General features: G+C 54.6%; 5 protein-coding genes across 5 annotated transcripts; 3 read left to right on the plus strand and 2 right to left on the minus strand.

The window, feature by feature from the left end:
- Positions 1-299: 299 nt before the first annotated feature.
- On the plus strand, positions 300-1,902 carry HMPREF1541_06156 (uncharacterized protein; the record flags this gene model as incomplete). The annotated part of the gene is made up of 2 exons (XM_008720492.1): positions 300-1,542; positions 1,589-1,902. 2 exons carry the CDS (start codon positions 300-302, stop codon positions 1,900-1,902), a joined length of 1,557 nt encoding a protein of 518 aa, XP_008718714.1.
- A 1,808-nt stretch (positions 1,903-3,710) lies between these two features.
- On the plus strand, positions 3,711-6,008 carry HMPREF1541_06157 (uncharacterized protein; the record flags this gene model as incomplete). Its single annotated transcript, XM_008720493.1, has 3 exons — positions 3,711-3,918; positions 3,972-4,055; positions 4,102-6,008. The coding sequence occupies 3 exons, from the start codon at positions 3,711-3,713 to the stop codon at positions 6,006-6,008; spliced, it is 2,199 nt and encodes a 732-aa protein (XP_008718715.1).
- A 1,618-nt stretch (positions 6,009-7,626) lies between these two features.
- Positions 7,627-8,796, minus strand: HMPREF1541_06158 (uncharacterized protein; the record flags this gene model as incomplete). Its single annotated transcript, XM_008720494.1, has 4 exons — positions 7,627-7,980; positions 8,244-8,293; positions 8,381-8,540; positions 8,671-8,796. 4 exons carry the CDS (start codon positions 8,794-8,796, stop codon positions 7,627-7,629), a joined length of 690 nt encoding a protein of 229 aa, XP_008718716.1.
- A 731-nt stretch (positions 8,797-9,527) lies between these two features.
- On the minus strand, positions 9,528-15,161 carry HMPREF1541_06159 (uncharacterized protein; the record flags this gene model as incomplete). The annotated part of the gene is made up of 3 exons (XM_008720495.1): positions 9,528-14,686; positions 14,732-14,826; positions 14,878-15,161. 3 exons carry the CDS (start codon positions 15,159-15,161, stop codon positions 9,528-9,530), a joined length of 5,538 nt encoding a protein of 1,845 aa, XP_008718717.1.
- Positions 15,162-16,577: 1,416 nt separating this feature from the next.
- On the plus strand, positions 16,578-17,442 carry HMPREF1541_06160 (nicotinate (nicotinamide) nucleotide adenylyltransferase; the record flags this gene model as incomplete). Its single annotated transcript, XM_008720496.1, has 2 exons — positions 16,578-16,816; positions 16,860-17,442. The coding sequence occupies 2 exons, from the start codon at positions 16,578-16,580 to the stop codon at positions 17,440-17,442; spliced, it is 822 nt and encodes a 273-aa protein (XP_008718718.1).
- Positions 17,443-17,856: the final 414 nt, after the last annotated feature.

Below are 17,856 nucleotides of genomic sequence, written 5' to 3' on the forward strand. Positions count from 1 at the left end.
ATTCGCGCCGCCGGTTATCGTCACGGCAGTATGGATCCTGTCCTCCACTTTTGCCAAAGGCTCGTTTCGTCGTACTCTCAAGAAAAAAGATCATACTGCCATCCTCACAATGGAACACGTACGACTTCTTCTCCCAATCTTGAGGATAGAGGTGCGGGCTTAGAAATCGCTCTGATCCCTCTCTGTGGGCCTTGCATTCTTACCAGCCGCTGATTGTTGTATCATTGGTATAAGTAACAGCAGCATGGTTGTCGAACGCGTCGTCACTGCATCACGACGGCAACATATCAGCCGCCAGCATGATGCGGAAACCGGAGGACGAGCCATCGCGCTCTCACTCCCATGAGCTCGATCCCAGAGTTGGATCGTCTCACAGCACCCGAGTGCCCATAACGGAGGCGGAGGATCCCGAGAAGGCGACCGGATTGGAGTCACAGCCAGAGGACGACAAGTTCCTCGTCTCATGGGACGGCAATGACGACCCCATGAACCCGAAGAACAAGAAAAACGCCACGAAATGGTTCATCGTTGTCATACTGGCACTGGGCAGCTTCTGTGTCACCTGTGCGTCTTCATTGTATACCACGACCTACCAAGGCATGTCTCGGGATTTCGGTTCGTCCAGAATCGTCAATACCTTGGGTCTCTCGACCTTTGTCTTCGGGTTGGGGTTCGCCCCGATGGTGCTTGCACCTCTTTCCGAGTTCTACGGGCGAAGGCTCATCTACCTACTCGCCTTTGGAGGGTTCTTCATCTTCCTCATCCCGTGCGCCGTGGCCCAGAATATTGAGACGATGCTCATCGTCCGCTTTTTCGATGGGCTCTGCGGAAGCGCTTTCCTCAGTGTGGCGGGAGGCACGGTCGGTGACATGTTCACCAAAGACACGCTTCAAGCTCCGATGCTGATCTACTCGGCCTCGCCTTTCCTGGGTCCCGCAACGGCTCCGGTGTTTGGTGGCTTCATCAACAGCACGGTCAATTGGAGGTGGAGCTATTACGTGTTGCTCATCTTCGCTGGCCTCGAATGGGTCATGATCGCGCTGTTTGTTCCTGAGACGTACATGCCTGTCGTCTTGCGACGGAAAGCTCAGAAGAAACGGAAGGAGACCGGAGACGAGAGGTGGAAGGCGCCGATTGAGGTCAGTGACAGGAGCGTCCTATGGACTGTCATGCATAGCCTCTACCGGCCGTTCATGCTGCTCTTTTTCGAGCCCATGTGCTTCAATTTGTGTCTGTTTTCGGCAATTCTGTTGGGCATTCTCTACCTCTTCTTTGGAGCCTTTCCATTGGTGTTTGGGCGTGTGTACGGCTTCAACCTTTGGCAGACGGGACTGGTGTTCCTGGGTATCTTTGTGGGAATGGTCAGCGCAATGGCGACGGATCCGATATGGCACAAGAACTACAAGCGCTTACTGGACAAGCGGGAGAGGGAGACGGGAGAGCGGAAGTCAGAACCGGAGTACCGCCTGCCATCGTCCATCTTCGGAGCGTGGTTCTGCGTGCTTGGTCTCTTCATGTTTGCGTGGACAATCTATCCCGGTGGTAAGTACCCAAGCACGATAACGACGAAACCATACTGACAGCGTAGTCCATTGGATCGTGCCAATTATTGGAACATCCTTCTTTGGCTTTGGGATCATATTGGTGTACACCAGTGTTTTCACCTTCTTGGTTGAAGCCTATCCGCTCTACGCGGCGTCGGCGCTGGCTGCTAATTCGTTTGCGAGGAGCTCGTTCGCAGCAGCCTTTCCCCTGTTTGGCGTGCAAATGTATGAAAAGCTCAACTTCCACTGGGCCACCACCCTCCTTGCCTTCCTGACGTTGGCTCTGGCGCCTTTTCCGTACGTCTTCTGGATTTACGGAAAGCGTCTCCGGCAAAAGAGCAAGTATGGGTCGGCATGAACCGGAGGGGATTGCGAAACGAACTGACCATAGTGGAATCGACTATGCAGACAAGATGATCTTGCAGAAACGGGGCAGGTCGGTACCGACGTACGACACTGGCGATTGATTATGCAGCAGACCCGTGAGCCGCACATCGATTCTTATCGATGATTCTCGTCTCGGCGGATCTGACGGACTGACCGCCTATTCAAACGCGCCTCGAAGCGGGCTTTCTGCCCATGGCTTGTCGCGCGGGGTCTTCACGTTGACATAAACTGACGTGAAAGGAGGCAAGATACCTTTCTGCTGGCTACTAGTCGGAGAGTGTCATCCGGCAGTCCGCCACGCGGCTAGCCGCTCGGCAATCTGTGGTCTGGGAGTTCCCTGGTAGAAAGATCTCAAGGCAAACCCAATAGAGACGCACGGAGCAAGACGCAGATACACGACATCGCGGTGGGAGATTAAGCGGCCAACAGAGAGCACAATTGAAAAGAGGACTGCCCTGCTGCCACGGTCGGACAGAGCCTACGCAGCTTCCAGTCCAGATCGATATGCGCGGTGGTAGTCGACGCGCTTCACGTAAAATGAAACCCTGAGCACCTAGAGGGCAAGTGGAACTCTTCAGTCTCGTCTTCAGTTTTCATGATGCATTGATGAGGCGACGTGGTCGTGACCAAGGCAGCGATTGAAGCGGCGGCCACCCCGAGACCCCACGCCAAGACCCCCCGCGGCCGAGCCAGCACCGCCCTTGAAACAAGGCTGAGAACAGGCTGGAGTAGGTTCACCAGTTGAGGTGTGAACAGAGTAGTGGTAGTGACAGAGGCACACACACTGTCAGGAAGAGCCCTACCACAGTCTATCAAAAGCGGTCGCTCCATTCCTGGCACCACACCCGCATAATGGTGGACGCGAAGTGATGGCTAAGAGTTGATGGTCATTGGGTGAAAAGAGGGGTAGAGTTAGCTACCCAGCTAAATATTTTATACGGGCCAGGCCAAGTCGCCCGGGGTTCAGGGCCTCAGGCGACCGCCAGGCGATGGTGGAGCAGCTTTAGCTTGGGCAGCCGCACCTCGGCCTCCTCCCGATCTTGGTCCTTGGTCTTACTACTGCGCGACTCTCAATTCTGCTCCATGCTCGTGCTCGTGCTCGTGTTCGTGCTCGTGCTCGACCCCTTCAGCCCGCATCGGCTACACTCATCACTGGCTATCCTGTTGACAGTCACAAAAGTGACTTGACGCCGACAGCGCAATATTGGTCCAGAACAATACCGCTCCCGCCTCCGCGACCGGCCCCTCCCACCCTGGGTTTCTCCCCTCCGCCTAGCCTCGTTGCTCCAAGCTCCCATACGCCCGCGCCAGCTTGTTGCGCAAACTCACAAACGGCCTCTCAATCGTGTCGCTGTCTCTGCAAAAATACAACGCTGTCTCACTGGGGGCCAAGGGCCAAACGTGAGCACGGTGCGACACTCATAATACCACGACACGACCTCCCACCATAGCCTGCCTCGTCCCACGTCACGCGTCGCACAGCATACGTCCCAGCAGAGTGCCATCACCTCCCTGTTCCTCTCCTGCCACGCGCTCTGCTTCCTTCCAACGTCACCACCTTAGACTCCGCCGGACTCTTTGCCATCCCTCTTCCAACACGCCGGTGCCGTTCCGACCACTCCCTCCACCCCATTGGGCCCCCGGGCCTGATATTGCGCATCCATTCTGAGCAACATTCTCCCTGTAGTCACATGGTGGGTTCCAGTTGGCGATCGTTCTAAGCGAGACAGTCTTGATCGCCGCACCCCGGCCCGCTGGATGTCAAGCTTATAACAGACCATGGCGGCCTCTGATGTCGAGGACCCTCGCTCCCGTTCTGGCTCTCCTGACGAAAGCGAACTTCAAGAAGACATGTCAGAGCCACCTCAAGAGGGAAAGAAGTCGAAGCCTGCCAACGGTGCTTCCAATGCAAAGGACCCCAATCGTCCTAGGCGCAAAAAGGCTCGTCGGGCTTGCTTTGCGTGTCAGCGTGCTCATCTGACATGCGGTATGTACCTGGTACATGTGACCTGTCACCTCCCTTTGTTAATCGCTGAACAGGTGATGAACGTCCGTGTCAACGATGCATTAAGCGTGGCCTGCAAGATGCTTGCCAGGATGGAGTCCGAAAAAAGGCCAAATACCGTACGTGCCCCGCGCTCTTTATGCCCTATCATGCTCATGCTTGCAGTTCACGATGCTCCCAATGAGGCGCTCATGCCCGGTGTCGGTGCCACCATGTACACGCATCCCGCAGCGAAGCGCGCCTCGACCACCACTAACCCCCATGATTCGCAGCAGCAGAGCCAGCCACAGGGAAATTCCCAGCAGTATTTTCCGCCATCGCAGAACTTCAACATGTTCACCCCGTCCCAGCAGATGCCACCCCCGATGCTGCAGGAGCGATCCATGAGCAGCTCGAATATGATGCAGCAGTCGCCCCTGAACACCACTTTCAATATCAGCACCCAGCCTCCCATGCAGTCCCCAACTGTCGAACACACCAATCAAGGTATGCAACCTCAAGGCTGGTCTGGAATGGCTGGCGCTCTCTTTAACGATCCCTCGGCCTTCAACTTTGATATTGCCAGCATGAACTTCACAAACCAATATGGTGCGCTGGAATTCGGCATGCTTGGCCAGATGGCCACCAATGCCGGAGATACACCTCCAAGCGAGTCAGGCACTACGCGAGGTTCAGTCCATCAGAACTATCGCGTGCCTTTGGGCAGCTTCAGCGAGTCCCCCAACAACACTTCTTTCCCTTACAACGACCCCGCCATGATGTCCGACTGGTCCAATGGTTCAGGTGTATATCACGCCCAGATGGGCGGGGGCCAACCACAAGCTCCGCATGCTTTTGCGATCGAGACCAATGCTCAGTTCCACTCACCCGAAAACCATCAGACGCCGCCTGATGGGCTCAAATTTGAGGAATCGCCGCTTCTCACCTCTGCCCATCTGAAACCTCCTGTTGAGAACAACATGTCTCAACCGCTGCAGCGGCCGCAGGTATCGCCTCAGAAACAGCGACAACCAACTCAAATCACTACACCTCAGCTCAAGGCCAAAACCGCATTACCTGCGAAACCTTCCTCCAAACGTCCACGCGACCCCTCTACAATCTATACGTCCGTCACCACACCTCATCCTTACACGCAAAACTTCCACCATTTGATCGCCTATCTTCAGCGGCGCTTCTCATCGCAGCACTCCAAGACGCTCAGCATTGCCAAATCACTGGCCTCCATACGTCCCTCGTTCATCGCCACAACCAAGACCCTCAACCGAGATGACCTCATCTTTATGGAGAAGTGCTTTCAGCGTACGTTGTTCGAGTACGAAAGCTTCATCGAAGGCGTGGGCACACCCACTATCGTCGCACGCCGTACTGGTGAGGTGGCGGCTGTGGGTAAGGAGTTCCAAATCCTGACCGGCTGGTCGAAGTCGGTTTTGCTTGGTCGGGCTCCGAATCTGAACGTCAACCGTGGACACACAGGCCTTACGCCGCAAACGGGCTCGGGTGCAAATTCGGCGTCAGCAAGCTACGGCAACACCAAAGGATTCAACACGCCGCAGCGTACAACTGTCACCGAGGAGGCCAATGGACAAAATGGGGAGAAGAGAGATCGACCCGTATTTTTGGCCGAGTTATTGGATGATGACTCGGTCGTGCAGTTCTATGAGGACTTTGCAAGACTCGCATTCGGAGACAGCAGGGGCAGTGTTTTTCGGAAGGGCAAATTGCTCAAGTACCGCACCCGCGAGGACGAAGTGGCTGCAGAACTCCGGAAGGAAGCGGCGCAGCGTCAGTCCGATGGCACAGGTGCCGATGCGGGAGGAGATGACCAGGTGGGAAGCATGGGTGGTCCAGTGGGAGGCGGTGGACAGGGCCCGCAGAGGCGCGATACCACGAGCGGTGGTGTGAACCCGAAGCTCCGCAAAGAGGGTATTTCGGGGGAGAAGGGGATGCAGAAATTGGGAAGCGCGGACGGAAAAGTGGACTGCGCTTATTGCTGGACGGTGAAGAGGGACGTTTTTGACATTCCCATGCTGCTTGTGATGAATGTGAGTACATCCCCGTCCTTCCCGAGTTAGGTCTGCTGTGGTTGGGACTAGGTGTGGAGTGGTGAAAACGTCGAAGACATGGGTCGATTGAATCTAGGTCAGGGCTAATTTGGTGACAGTTCTTACCTTGCATTTGAACGAACGAAGCGATGTGTTGTATGGTGAACAACGCGAACGAGCGAACGAACAGCAACAGAGCGATACGCCATCCACAGCGCTTGACCTACGGCCTTGCCGGATATGCGACGCGAGCTACCTTCCCACCTACCAAACAGCAAGTTGCCACAGAGCAACACCAAGTTTGGTGCGAAGTGCTTCTGACGTTGCTGTCGATGCCCAGCGTCGCATGAGGCTACGTCTCGACAGGACCAAACGAGGCTGGAGATGGTCGGGCGTGCACATTAGCGCTCGATGCTGTGGACGTCCGCACACTCCGTCCCTTGTGTCGTCTTTGAGGCGTGGACGGATTGGTGGGCTTTGTATGAGCCATTGAAGCTTGACGAAGGACAAGCAACCAAGTCAAGGCTCACATTTTGTTCGCCGATGCTCATGGACTGGCTTGTGAGTGCTACAAGGGGCGTGGGTTCAGCCCCGCTTGCAGTGTAGATCGAGGCCCCAAGTCCCGTGAGCGGATCTCCAAGGCAATACATGTGCATGTCATTGAACAAGTGGCGCGGTGGTCACACTTTTGACTGCATTATGCGAGGAGTGGCTGGCGTGAATTTAGCAGGCCAAGTCAAGGTCAATTAAAAGGAAAAGGAGATGGGAATGGAAACAGTGTGAGGAAATGATGCGATCTGCTCAAGATTCTTCTTCTTTTGCCGAGGGACTGGAATTGTGATTGCAATAAAGTCGATAGTGCGATGAGATCCGAAATGTGTGTGTGTGTGTGTGTGTGTGTGTGTGTGTGTGTGTGTGTGTGTGATATCCCGGTAGCTACAGCGGCCCGCATCGCGTCACCGTCTATCTAGAGAAGGCGCTGAGACTTGCACAGGCCTATATACTGGCGACAAGGGTCTCGGAGATTGTGTGAGTTTCCTCCTTCGTCTCTCCCTCTCTCTCTCTCTCTCTCTCGGCGAGTGTCGTTACATCCCCCATTGAATGGGCAACGAGCTGCATCGAATGCGGTGCGGTGCGATGGCGAACGAAATGCTAGTCGGTTGTGTCGGTCGTGTCGGTAGCTCCAGGCGAAACGTGAATGGGAACACCACAGACCTGGAGAGTGAATGGAGTCGGTCGTATATGTCAACATATATCTTTCTAGAGGAAAGGACGAGGGAGGAGTCACATACTACATTCAAGTCAGTGGACGGACAGCATCATCGAAGTCGTTTGAAGGGGAGAGGAGAGGAATGTGTTGTGCAAGATCTATAGTATGCTTTGTCTACCTCTACCTCTATCTCTAGCTGTGCCTCTACCTCTACCTCTACTTCTACCTCTACCCCTGCCACTGCCTGCCGGCTGTAGCTTTGTTTTGACGTCTTGTCATCATTTGGCCCGTGTCGTGACCCACGCCGTTTCCATAAGTAGGCGAGCGCCCGTGTTGGATGGCAAGCAATCCTCCTCTCTTCTCTTCATGTCCGAACTGCCTCGACACCTCCGTCTCTCGCCAACAGCAATGGCAATGCGCCGTAGCCCTTGATCTGCATTAAAGCTTCCCATCACCCTGCCCGCCACCCTCTCCCTCCCCTTCCCCCTTCACTTCGCCACCAACAACCTCCCTCTCCAACCTCCCCACATCTCCATCTCCATCTTCCCACCACCCAAACTCCCTCAACGCCCGATCCCCCATGAACCGCCGATACCCCTCCCGCTCCAACAGCGACCGCCGCGCCACGTCACAGTCAGTTTTTATATCCGACACCAGAGCGTCGAGCGAGGCGTAGTCGTACTCCGGTCGGATGAAGCCCAGGATCAGGAGGTTGAGCGGCGTGTGGTAGAAGTTGTGCCTGGGGAAGTGGTGCAGGAGGTGGATCTCGATGCTGCGGGTTTTGTTCTTGTACTGTTTGTTGGAGAGGGTTTTGTTAGTGGGGGAAATTGGTATTGGGTGTGAGGTGGAGGTGGAGGTGTGCACGTATGGGCAGATGCTGGAGTTGGGCGATAGGCAGTTAAAGGGGGAGTCGTTGCTGTGGTGATGGATGAGGATTAGGATGGAGAAGGGGGTTGGGAGCTTGGAGCCGTGGTTGAAGAGACAAGAGTGATAGAAAGTCGACGGTTGTGGAAGAGTAGGCGAAGGAAAGATGATGGCGCGACGGAAGGACTCACGTAAGGATTATATCCAATACTTAGCACCGCCGGGTAGACGCCCACACCATCTGCGTCCACACCGCCAATAGCCTCAGTCTGAGCTCCTGCCTCGGCATCTCCCGTTGCCTTTCCTCCACCGACCGTCTGTTCATCACTGGTTGATGCGGAAGATGACAGCGTCAGTTTGCTGTTGTCGGCAGGTTGGGTGGTTTCGGGCGTGAGTTTTAGGCCGACGAAGCCGTAGTAGACGCCGGATTTGAGGTCTGGGTAGGAGGAGAGGTTGGAGGGTGGGATGTTGGCTGTGGGGATGCCGAGCTAGGAAGGATGAGTTAGCGTTGTGTTGATGTCGAGATGATATGCTGTATCCTCGAGACCTCATGCTTCACCACACGTCGATCCAGGAACAAGAAGCCACTTGCTGGACTGTAGTTAAGCTCGGACTCACCTCACGACTCCCCCTCCCAAAGCCCTTGATGACCGGTCCACTCAGCTTGATGGGGAATGGAGGCTCCGGACCAGATTCGGGTCCGGCAAAGTCGTCCCGTGGCTTATCTGGACGTATCTCCGGCATCGTTGCGTGTGAAGTCTGAATATATGAATGCCTGGAAAGCGGGAAGGTGTCGGAGTTGGGGTCGGATGGTAATGGCGGCGCGGCGATAAGGCGTCGAGATTTTGCCTGATAGCGTGGCGGAAGCTGGCGCGGGATGAATGAAGACGGGGAATGGCGCTCTGTGAGCAAGCAGGGGGGGTATTGATCGCGGTGACAGCGAGGACCTAAGAACAAGGTTGAGCTCGTCGTATTCGTGACCGAGACCAACCCATGCGCGTGGTGGGACAAACAATTTAAGGCGTCATGGAAGCACGGAGAATCGGCGAATATAAATTCCAGAGGATAGCGCATCGGGTCTCTACGTTCGACCTCAGCCCAGCTACCTGGTACAGCACATGCAAATTCACGACACGTCATCCAACAACATCGCATTGCCTCGAAGTAACTATGCTTCGATCAGTAGTAGCTACCTAACTCCATCCGAGGCGAGGGCAGTGTGCCAGGCCCCATGGCCGCCTCATTCCGTTCAAAGGCCCTGATCATACCACTGCCCATTCCCCGTCCCAGTCTATGCTCATTGTCGTGAATATTATCATACTTGGTATCGTTCCACGTGCTGTGGCGGAAGAGAAATTCCCTGGCAGATCTTTGCAACTCGTTCGCCATCGCCAATCCTCTCCGTGCACATGTTCAGGCTTCTCAACTACCCTGATCGACTGCGCCTTCATCCCTTCTCGGCATGCAGCCACCATCTACGAAAGATGGAAAGCTCCCTGTCCCTCCTTAATTGCCACACCTAGTCTCTTCTTCAAAACCTCTTGGTCACTGTAGTCTGGCAACTTCAAGTAGTTGACGCAAGTCATGACACTTGGCAGATAATCGTCAGACGAGTAAGGAGGCTCGCTGGGCTTGCAGACGACAGTGAACATGGGTGTCAAACTCTTGAACCCCCCGATTGGCAACTTGGGACTTCCAGTAACGAACTGCAGGAAGTCCCGACGCTGCTCCTGTGTGAGCTCCGACATGGTCTGGAGCAAGTTCTTGACGCTCTTGCTGTCCATGTTGAAACCATGATCGGCCTTGACAGAATCCATCAGTGTTTCGATTGACCAGTCTTCTTCCACACGGCCGAAGAGCATGACAAGCTCGTTGGGTGTAAAGGCCTGCAGCGACGAAAAAGAGAAGACTTGCGAGAAGCCGGCCTGGAAGGCCTCGATTTGGCGCCGCACACCTTGACCAAGACTCATGTTCAGCACGCGATCAATGTAATCTTGAACATTGTCCATCGTCACTGAAACATCGGCTCCGTCCTCGACCAGCTCAATCGAAGGGTACCCAGGCAAGGTGAAGTCGAGCATCAAATCCTCGATCCGTGCGCCCTTGATCGATAGCTCGCTCAGCGCCTGTTCTTTCTGAGCCGCAGGCAATTTCGCGGCTTCAATGTTCGCTCTGGCATTGGCAAACTGCTGCAGCTGAGCCATTGAGTTGGCCAAGTCCTGGTCAATCGTGCGAAGCAGGCCGATCGAAAGCGACATGGTCGATTTGGCCGGGACTTTGAAGAACGTCGGGCTGAACGCAATGTCGATGATTCGAGAATCGATCATCGAACGGGCCACAAACTTGCCCAGCATCTTGAAGAAGAGTAGAAGTTTTTTACCGCTGTCGGCGCTCGCAGCAGCCTCGCTCATTGGCGCAGGGAAGAGACCGTTCCTACCGAACGCAAAGTCCTCGGTGTTGGCAGAATCGTTTTCCCGCCACATCTTGAGCTTTTTCTTCGAAAACTCTTTCGAAACGGTAGAGTAGAACTCAAGAGTTGGCCCCAATCCCGTTCCGACTTCTTGGAAATATTCAACCTCCAAAACACTCGGAGACGCACCATACATTTCCATGACCTTCATGGCCGATTCGAGGATCTTGCTCCGTGAGATCCGCACCTTCTGACGCTGAGGACGGCCCATGAGCGGTCTATCATCACGTCGGCGGTCGCGCCGGTCGTCGTTCTCGCTCTGGTTGCTCTGCCAGCGAGTGATGGAGCGGGAGTAGCCAAAAGATGTTGATTGCAAGAACAAGTGACGGGTCTCGAATGGGAATAGGAAAGGAAACCCCCGGGCGAGGTCCTCGGCCCAATCTGGCAAGCAATTACTCGCGACAATCAGTGGCTCCTCGAGCTGGCGGTTCATTTTGGCCGTCAGCTTGGTGTTAATGAAGGATGCCAGAGGCTCTGGGTATAGCTGAAGTCCGGCCCGGCCAAGAGTCTCGCGAACGTCATCCAAGCTAGCATTGAGCTCGTGCAAGATGCGAAGCAACAATAGTATCGACGATGTGACTGGGTGACCATTGAGAGAAGCTGCTAGCTCGCCATCCTTGCCGCTCTTCTCCTTGTTCATCGCCGCAAGAGTCGACGCTGAAGGCGGCGGTCCCTTCACCTTTCGGAATTTGACTGTATGTACACCAGACCAGACGCCACGCGAGGTCGGATCGTTAGTAGGATCACGATTATGGTGGACAGCTCGGTAGATGGTGGTGTGGTTTGGAATAACGTTTCCATCAATGCTGAACTCGATATGCCAGTCTTGAGGAGTTGACTGCAGTGCAGCTGCATAAGATGGGCGACCAGAGGCAGTAAGAGCGCGGTTGGCGAGGCTAGGCGAATCGCTTGACTCGTTACGTGACGCACCAGGGATGGGCGTCCCTGGCTGTGGCGTAGCAACTCGCGTACCGTCCTCTTGACGGGCAGTGACTTTGCCAGTGGACGCGACCTCCATGTTCACAGCGGCGGGTTCAGGCACATCGTCATCAGACATGTCATCATCTAATCCATCGACGAAAGCCTCGAGAGTCTCATCACCAGGGTCGGGCGTGCCCGTCTCATCTTCAATCTGCTTTTCATCGGGGGCTTCCAGTTTAGGATCCTCCGCTTCGGTACTCGGCTCAGGAGGCCGGGTATCTGCAGTTGTAGCAGTAGAGGCTTGGTTGCGACGAAGAGATCGGCGCCGCTCGCTCTTCTCTTCGGACTTGATGGCCTCCTTTCGTGATTTCTCGTGGCTGCTGGACTTAGCTCGCGATGATGGACGTGAAGACTGAGCCAACTCAGGCGGAGTAGCAAGTGGAATGCCTCCTAGCTCTTGCCCAAAAGGCGAGAACAGGCCAGACTCAGCGGCACCCGAAAGTTGAGCCATACGGGCGTCGGCGAGTTGTGCCAGCATCTCGCGACGTCGATTGAGGGTGCTCTTATCAGGAAGACTGAAACGTGGCCGCAGGTAATCATCCAAAGCTTTGAAAGTAGCAATGGCATGAATAGACACAATCATCTCGCGGTAGCTCGGCGGGATATCTCCGTCTGGCTCAGCAGTCAACCGCAGACGAAGCTGACGGGAGAGCATGGAAGTGGAGCTCGTCCGACTACTCTCAGATGCGTTGTTGTTGACAGTCATGACTTCGAAGTGCTCAGTGCGGCTGAGAAGGTCCTGTAGCTTCTGAATTAGAACAGTCAAAGCGGTAGTCGATGTTGAGGCCGTGGCGGTCTTGATCTTAGCTGGACTGGCCGAACCCATGAATGCAGCCAAGAAATCGCCGCGAGGATTGGCCGCAGTCGTACTTGGCTTCCCTAGAATATCGACCAGCAGACGAATGATGCCGGAATCAAGAAGCTCGGAGCTGGTGATACTCTCCAGTGCATCGCCGTCGAAAAACGAAGCTAGGCGCCTGAAGAGGTCCGACCCTGACGTGGATTTGACTCCAGAGTAGTGGGTCTGAATTTGAGTAGCCAATGCTTGGAGGTCTTCTCGGATTTTGATGGCCTTCTCTTTCAACTCACGGCCGTTGGAGGTATCGTACTTCTCGAGAAACTTCTTTGCACGCATGATGACCAGGTCTTGGATACCGGCGATGATGACGGGTGACGGCAGCTCATCGTCGGAGGAGTCAGAGTCATCATCATCGATGTGGTGATCTTCTCGAATGGCAATCTCGTCCTCATCTGGATCGCCAATTTCATCGTAATCTCTCTCGCCAGCCTCATCGTCTTCTGCGCGGCCCTCATCGTCATCGTCGCTCTCATTCTCGGAATCTTCTTGCTCATCGGCGCCATCGCCCTGCTTCTCGTCAACAGTGTCATTGGTGGCAAGACCATCGTCAGCCGACTTCTTTGCAGCTTCAGGGGAAGCTCTAGCAGACAGAATCTCGGGGTCGATCTCTGGCTCCCGCGCCGCGAGCTTCTGAATCTCGCCAATCACTCCTTCGCGGTGAAATTGATACTGATAGATGTACTCCAAACGGTCGAAAAGAAGCTCGGAAGCTTGAAGGGCATACATGACGAGGCTAGGATGGTCCTCCTGCGAGAGGATCGATGCGAGGAAGGAGGCATATGGCACAGGTCTTAGCGCTTCCTCAATGACAGCGGTTTCAAGGTTGGACAGCATCTTCAGCTGAGCGTTCAGCACCTTTTGGCGCACACTCAAGTTGACAGTGCTTGAGTAAGCATCAGTGAGCGTGGGCATGAGAATGACGGCAAATCGTCGTGTCTCCTCTTTGCAATTCTCTAATAGTTCCAAACGCTTGGCAGCTCTTGAAGAACGCTTGTTGCCGGAATAGCCGCCATCAGACGTGTCATCATCGAACCCAGTGTGACCGAGCTCGTTCAAATCCTCATTCGTTTTGGCGGGCGGCAGGAGCTCGCAGATAACATTCAGTGTTTCGTAGACTTGCTCGCGCGGGCGATGGATCAGAGCCTGCATGATCACAACGCTGTCGATTTTGGATGCCGCATCAGAAGTTTCACTGGGTGGCGACACGCCAGTCAGTATTTGATAGAGGGTATCGACAACCTTCATCTTCAACAGCTCGGCGGACAGATTCGGACTCGCCCTAGCCACAATGGCAAGCACGCGCAGGAACTCGGTGTGGATATTGGCGCCAATCAAGTTGGTCGTACCGGGCAGCAGCAGGCCCAGAACAGCCTTCAGCAGAGCCGGCTCGACTAGCTGCTCGAGTTTATCAGGGCTGTGCTTGAAGCTGTCGATCACTCGTGTCACGCAAAGACAGCCTTGCTCTACCACTTTCTGGTCGTGGCTGACCAAGACGTTCTGGAGAATCGGCATCACATCTTTGATGACAGCGAAAGAGTCGTGAGGGATGTTTCGGCAGCAATTGGCAGCAGTTGTGACAGCGGTGCGTTGAGTACCAGTCGCGAAGAAGTCGAGGAACTGCAGGCAGGCTGTGAGACCTCCCTCGCGAACGATAGAGGCAGGGAAGTCGACGGAGATTTTGGAGAGCGTGCTGAGAGCTTGCTCGGCTACATCGATGTATTGGATGTCAAGCAATTTCTGGCATAGAACAGGGACAGCGCCACCGTAAACAACGTTGGCAACAGAGCCACGCATGGCTTCCATCAGATTGGCGATGCATCGGCAGGCCAATAGCATTAGCTCCGGATTCTCCTCGCCAGTGATGGGGTTGGGTTGCATCAAAGCGACCAACTCTTTGATGTATGGATCTGGAGAGAAGTGGCCGGAGAGATTGTCCTCGTTTGAGACGAGTAGGAGATTGGAGAGTTCTTCCAACGCTACCAGCTGCATGGTGGAATTCTCGTTCCGGCGCAAGCTGGTCAGAATGTCCTTGAATCGTGAAGACATGCCGCTCATCATTCCACTGAGAGCACGTAGAGTACTAGACACATGCCCCGAGCCAAACAATGCCGAGGTGAAAGGGTCCATACCATCGTCATCCGCACCTGGACTCCCTGCATCGATACTATCATCATCGCGAGGAGGCGGCGGAGGGCTCTCGTCGTCTCCAGAAGGCGGCTTCGAAGGCACTTCGTCGTCCGATTTCATGGCGAGATCCGGATCTTTTTTGTTCACTTTCTTCTTCTTGGAGCGGATAGGAGGTGTCTGCGTTGAGGGTGATGTATCTATCATGGTTAGATGCGGAAGTAGTGACTATGGAGGGGATGTACCGGTAGCCGACTTCTTGTTCGTGCGCGATGCAGCACGCTTAGAAGATTTTGAGCTGGCTATTTTGGCAGGTTCTTCAGTGTACTTCGATGAAGATCTTGATAAATCAGTCAGCCGTTGCTCGTTGCCAGAGCTCTCCTTGTCATACCCATTGTTAGACATTGCCGTGTCTGCAGCGGAGGATCTGCGAGTTCTACGCTTTGAACGAGGCTCGGGATCTGGCTGTGGTTGAGAAGGACTGGCTGTAGTTTTCTGTCGCTTGGAACGACGAGGAGGGGTAGGCTGAGCAGGCTCTGCGAGATCTTGGGTTGGGCTAGAGTCTTGCTGCACGGGAGCCTTTCGCTTCCTGGAGGGGCGATCGTCGGGTGGAGGAGGTGCTTCAGCGGGCTCTGCAGCTCGTCTGGCTGCCGAACGAGTGACTCTGGACGACATGAGTGTCGGGCCTAACAACAAGAAAACGTAAAAGCCGAGATAACATGAAGATGAAAGAGGTGGCGGATGGTAGATGTCTCCACCAAAGGCCTGTTCAAATAAAGGCTGCTGCGAAGAGGGGGTATGACAAGGCTGAGTGAAGCAGATGGAAGGCGCTAGCTACCTTGGATCAAAGGGTGAATTCAGTGAGGACGAAGAAGAAGGGGTGATGTCGCTCTGCGAGGTGAGGGAGGATGTATGGTGTCGGGCAGGCGTAGTATCGTGATGCTGCTGATGGCTCCGGCTCGATGGAATTGTGGGTGTCGTTGAAGCATTGGGCACATGCGCCATAATCAGCTCGCCATATTCCAGGCGGCCGCAAGAGACGAAATGCAAAAGGCTGATGTACAGAAAAGGGCAATAATCAGACACGAAGATGCAGTAGGTTGAGTCGGAACAGATGCCATACTATGTCACGGCAGCACGGCACACAGTTTGGGGCAGTCCGCCAGCGCAAGGCGTGTGGAGTGTCAGCCAATCAGCCGGTTCAGCGACCCAGCACCATCTTTCAGCCTCCTACACAGGATTTCAGATGCTTGGATTGCTCGTGGACGGAGCAGATGGAAGGGAGACCTTCGTAACCCCTACTGGATAGATTTGTTTTGCATTGTGCGGTCCTGCGTGCTGACAATTGCTAGTAACTACCGCTCCTTCTATTTCCGCCGAGACTGCTGCAACAAATCGGCAGCCATGCAAGGCTGTTACATGCTTGCCGCAACCTGCATATGATAGTAGCAAGCATAGCCGGTGTCGTTGCCTATTAGACGAGAGGCAGAGTTCGAATTCTCGTGATTATCTACGGTTGTGATGACCAATTCTACAACTCATCAAAGCACGCAACGCCTGCGCTCGGGCTATCCGGCGGTTGGAGAAATTGCCCCCAAGCGCAGCTTAGAGCCGCGATCGGGGCCCTTGGTAGCCAGACCCCTCTTTTTGCACGTTCCAGTTGCTCTGCACTGCCTGACTCGGAGTCTCGATCTTTCAATTTTCTCTCACTCATCAGCCCCCTTAGGTGCTCAAGAGACAAAACTACGCGGCCGCCCTCTCGCTTCTCGAAACCATGTCTCCTTCCCTTCCAGCTGTCAGATGCGAATAGTCTCCCTCCGCCCGCAACCACCGCCCAGCACCAATATCCTCGCCCGAGTCACGACCGCTTCCAGGTCCCCGCACCACTCGCTGCCTGCGGAAGCCTATCTACCTGTACCTGTAGCTCGTCATCTTCGATTCCGACTCGCGTGCTTTCCTTCCGGCCTCCCTTCTATCCGACCCGCACATATAGGGTGCCCTTTTTCGGCAAACCGACACCACCTACGACCTTTCTCTACAGTGAACCGTCGCCACACCAAGCTCCAGTCTGTGCTGGGCGAAGCCGACGAGATGGACGCCTACAACTTCCCTGATGCCCGCCTCAAAAAGAAGCTCGATGATCCCTCAAAGACGCCTCTGTTGCTCGTTGCTTGTGGCTCATTCTCACCAATAACCTTCCTCCACCTGCGCATGTTTGTTATGGCAGATGACTTTGTCAAACACACCACAAACTTCGAAGTCATTGGCGGCTATCTTTCGCCTGTCTCCGACGCATATAGAAAGCAAGGGCTCGCTCCAGCCGAGCACAGGTATGAACATCCGCGTCATTGATGATCTCGCTGATGTATGCAGAGTGGCAATGTGCCAGCTAGCCATTGACAAGGCTTCCAACTGGCTAATGGTTGATACATGGGAAGCCGAGAAGAAAGAGTACTCCCCAACCGCTCACGTTCTCGACCATTTCGATCATGAGCTCAACGAGGTTCGCAAGGGCATAGATGCCGGTGATGGTACCCGCAAGCCTGTCCGAATTGCCCTCCTCGCTGGCGCCGATTTAATTCAGACCATGTCTACTCCTGGCGTATGGAGCGAGAGCGATCTCGACCACATCCTTGGCCGTTACGGCACATTCATCATCGAACGCTCCGGCACTGATATCGATGAGGCTTTGGCCAGTCTACAACCGTATCGCGAGAACATACATGTCATACAGCAACTCATTCAGAATGACGTCAGCAGCACAAAGATTCGACTATTCTTACGACGAGGCATGAGTGTACAGTATCTCATTCCGGCACCCGTCGTTGAATATATTGAGCAAAACCATCTTTTCGGTGAGGACGGTCGTACTTCAAGCATGACTTCTGCCACTCAGCAAAGCAGTGAAAAGGGCAAAGAGCCGGCCGAGCCAGCCGAATCAGCTACGACTTCGTAAAGTTGAATTCTGTCCACTTACGAAATCTATTGCCCATGCCATTACAGTGGTGGCGGTGAAGAACAGCCGAAGAATGGCAGGAAGCAAAGGCCAAGACGTTGCCATATGCTGGGCAAGCTCCTCGATTGGGACAAGCAGGCCCGCACCGTGCCCCAGCGTTTTCTTGGTGTTCAGTCGGAGAACACCAAGAATGCAAAATTCTGGGAACGCTCACCAAGATCAGGGCCAACAGAGCGCCGTGGTCTATTCGAACCAATGTGCATACGAACAAGGGCCATTCAAGCCGTCGCACGGCACGAATAGAAAGAGAAGAGGTGAGCGCGAGCCACGGGGTCCTTGATGATGAAGATGATGATTTCAGGCATGCACATAAGACTTGCGGTCTGTCTGCAAGATTGGGTGCTGTCTATACAC

The sequence above is a fragment of the Cyphellophora europaea genome, assembly GCF_000365145.1.
Source record: "Cyphellophora europaea CBS 101466 unplaced genomic scaffold supercont1.5, whole genome shotgun sequence".
Lineage (NCBI taxonomy): Eukaryota > Fungi > Ascomycota > Eurotiomycetes > Chaetothyriales > Cyphellophoraceae > Cyphellophora > Cyphellophora europaea.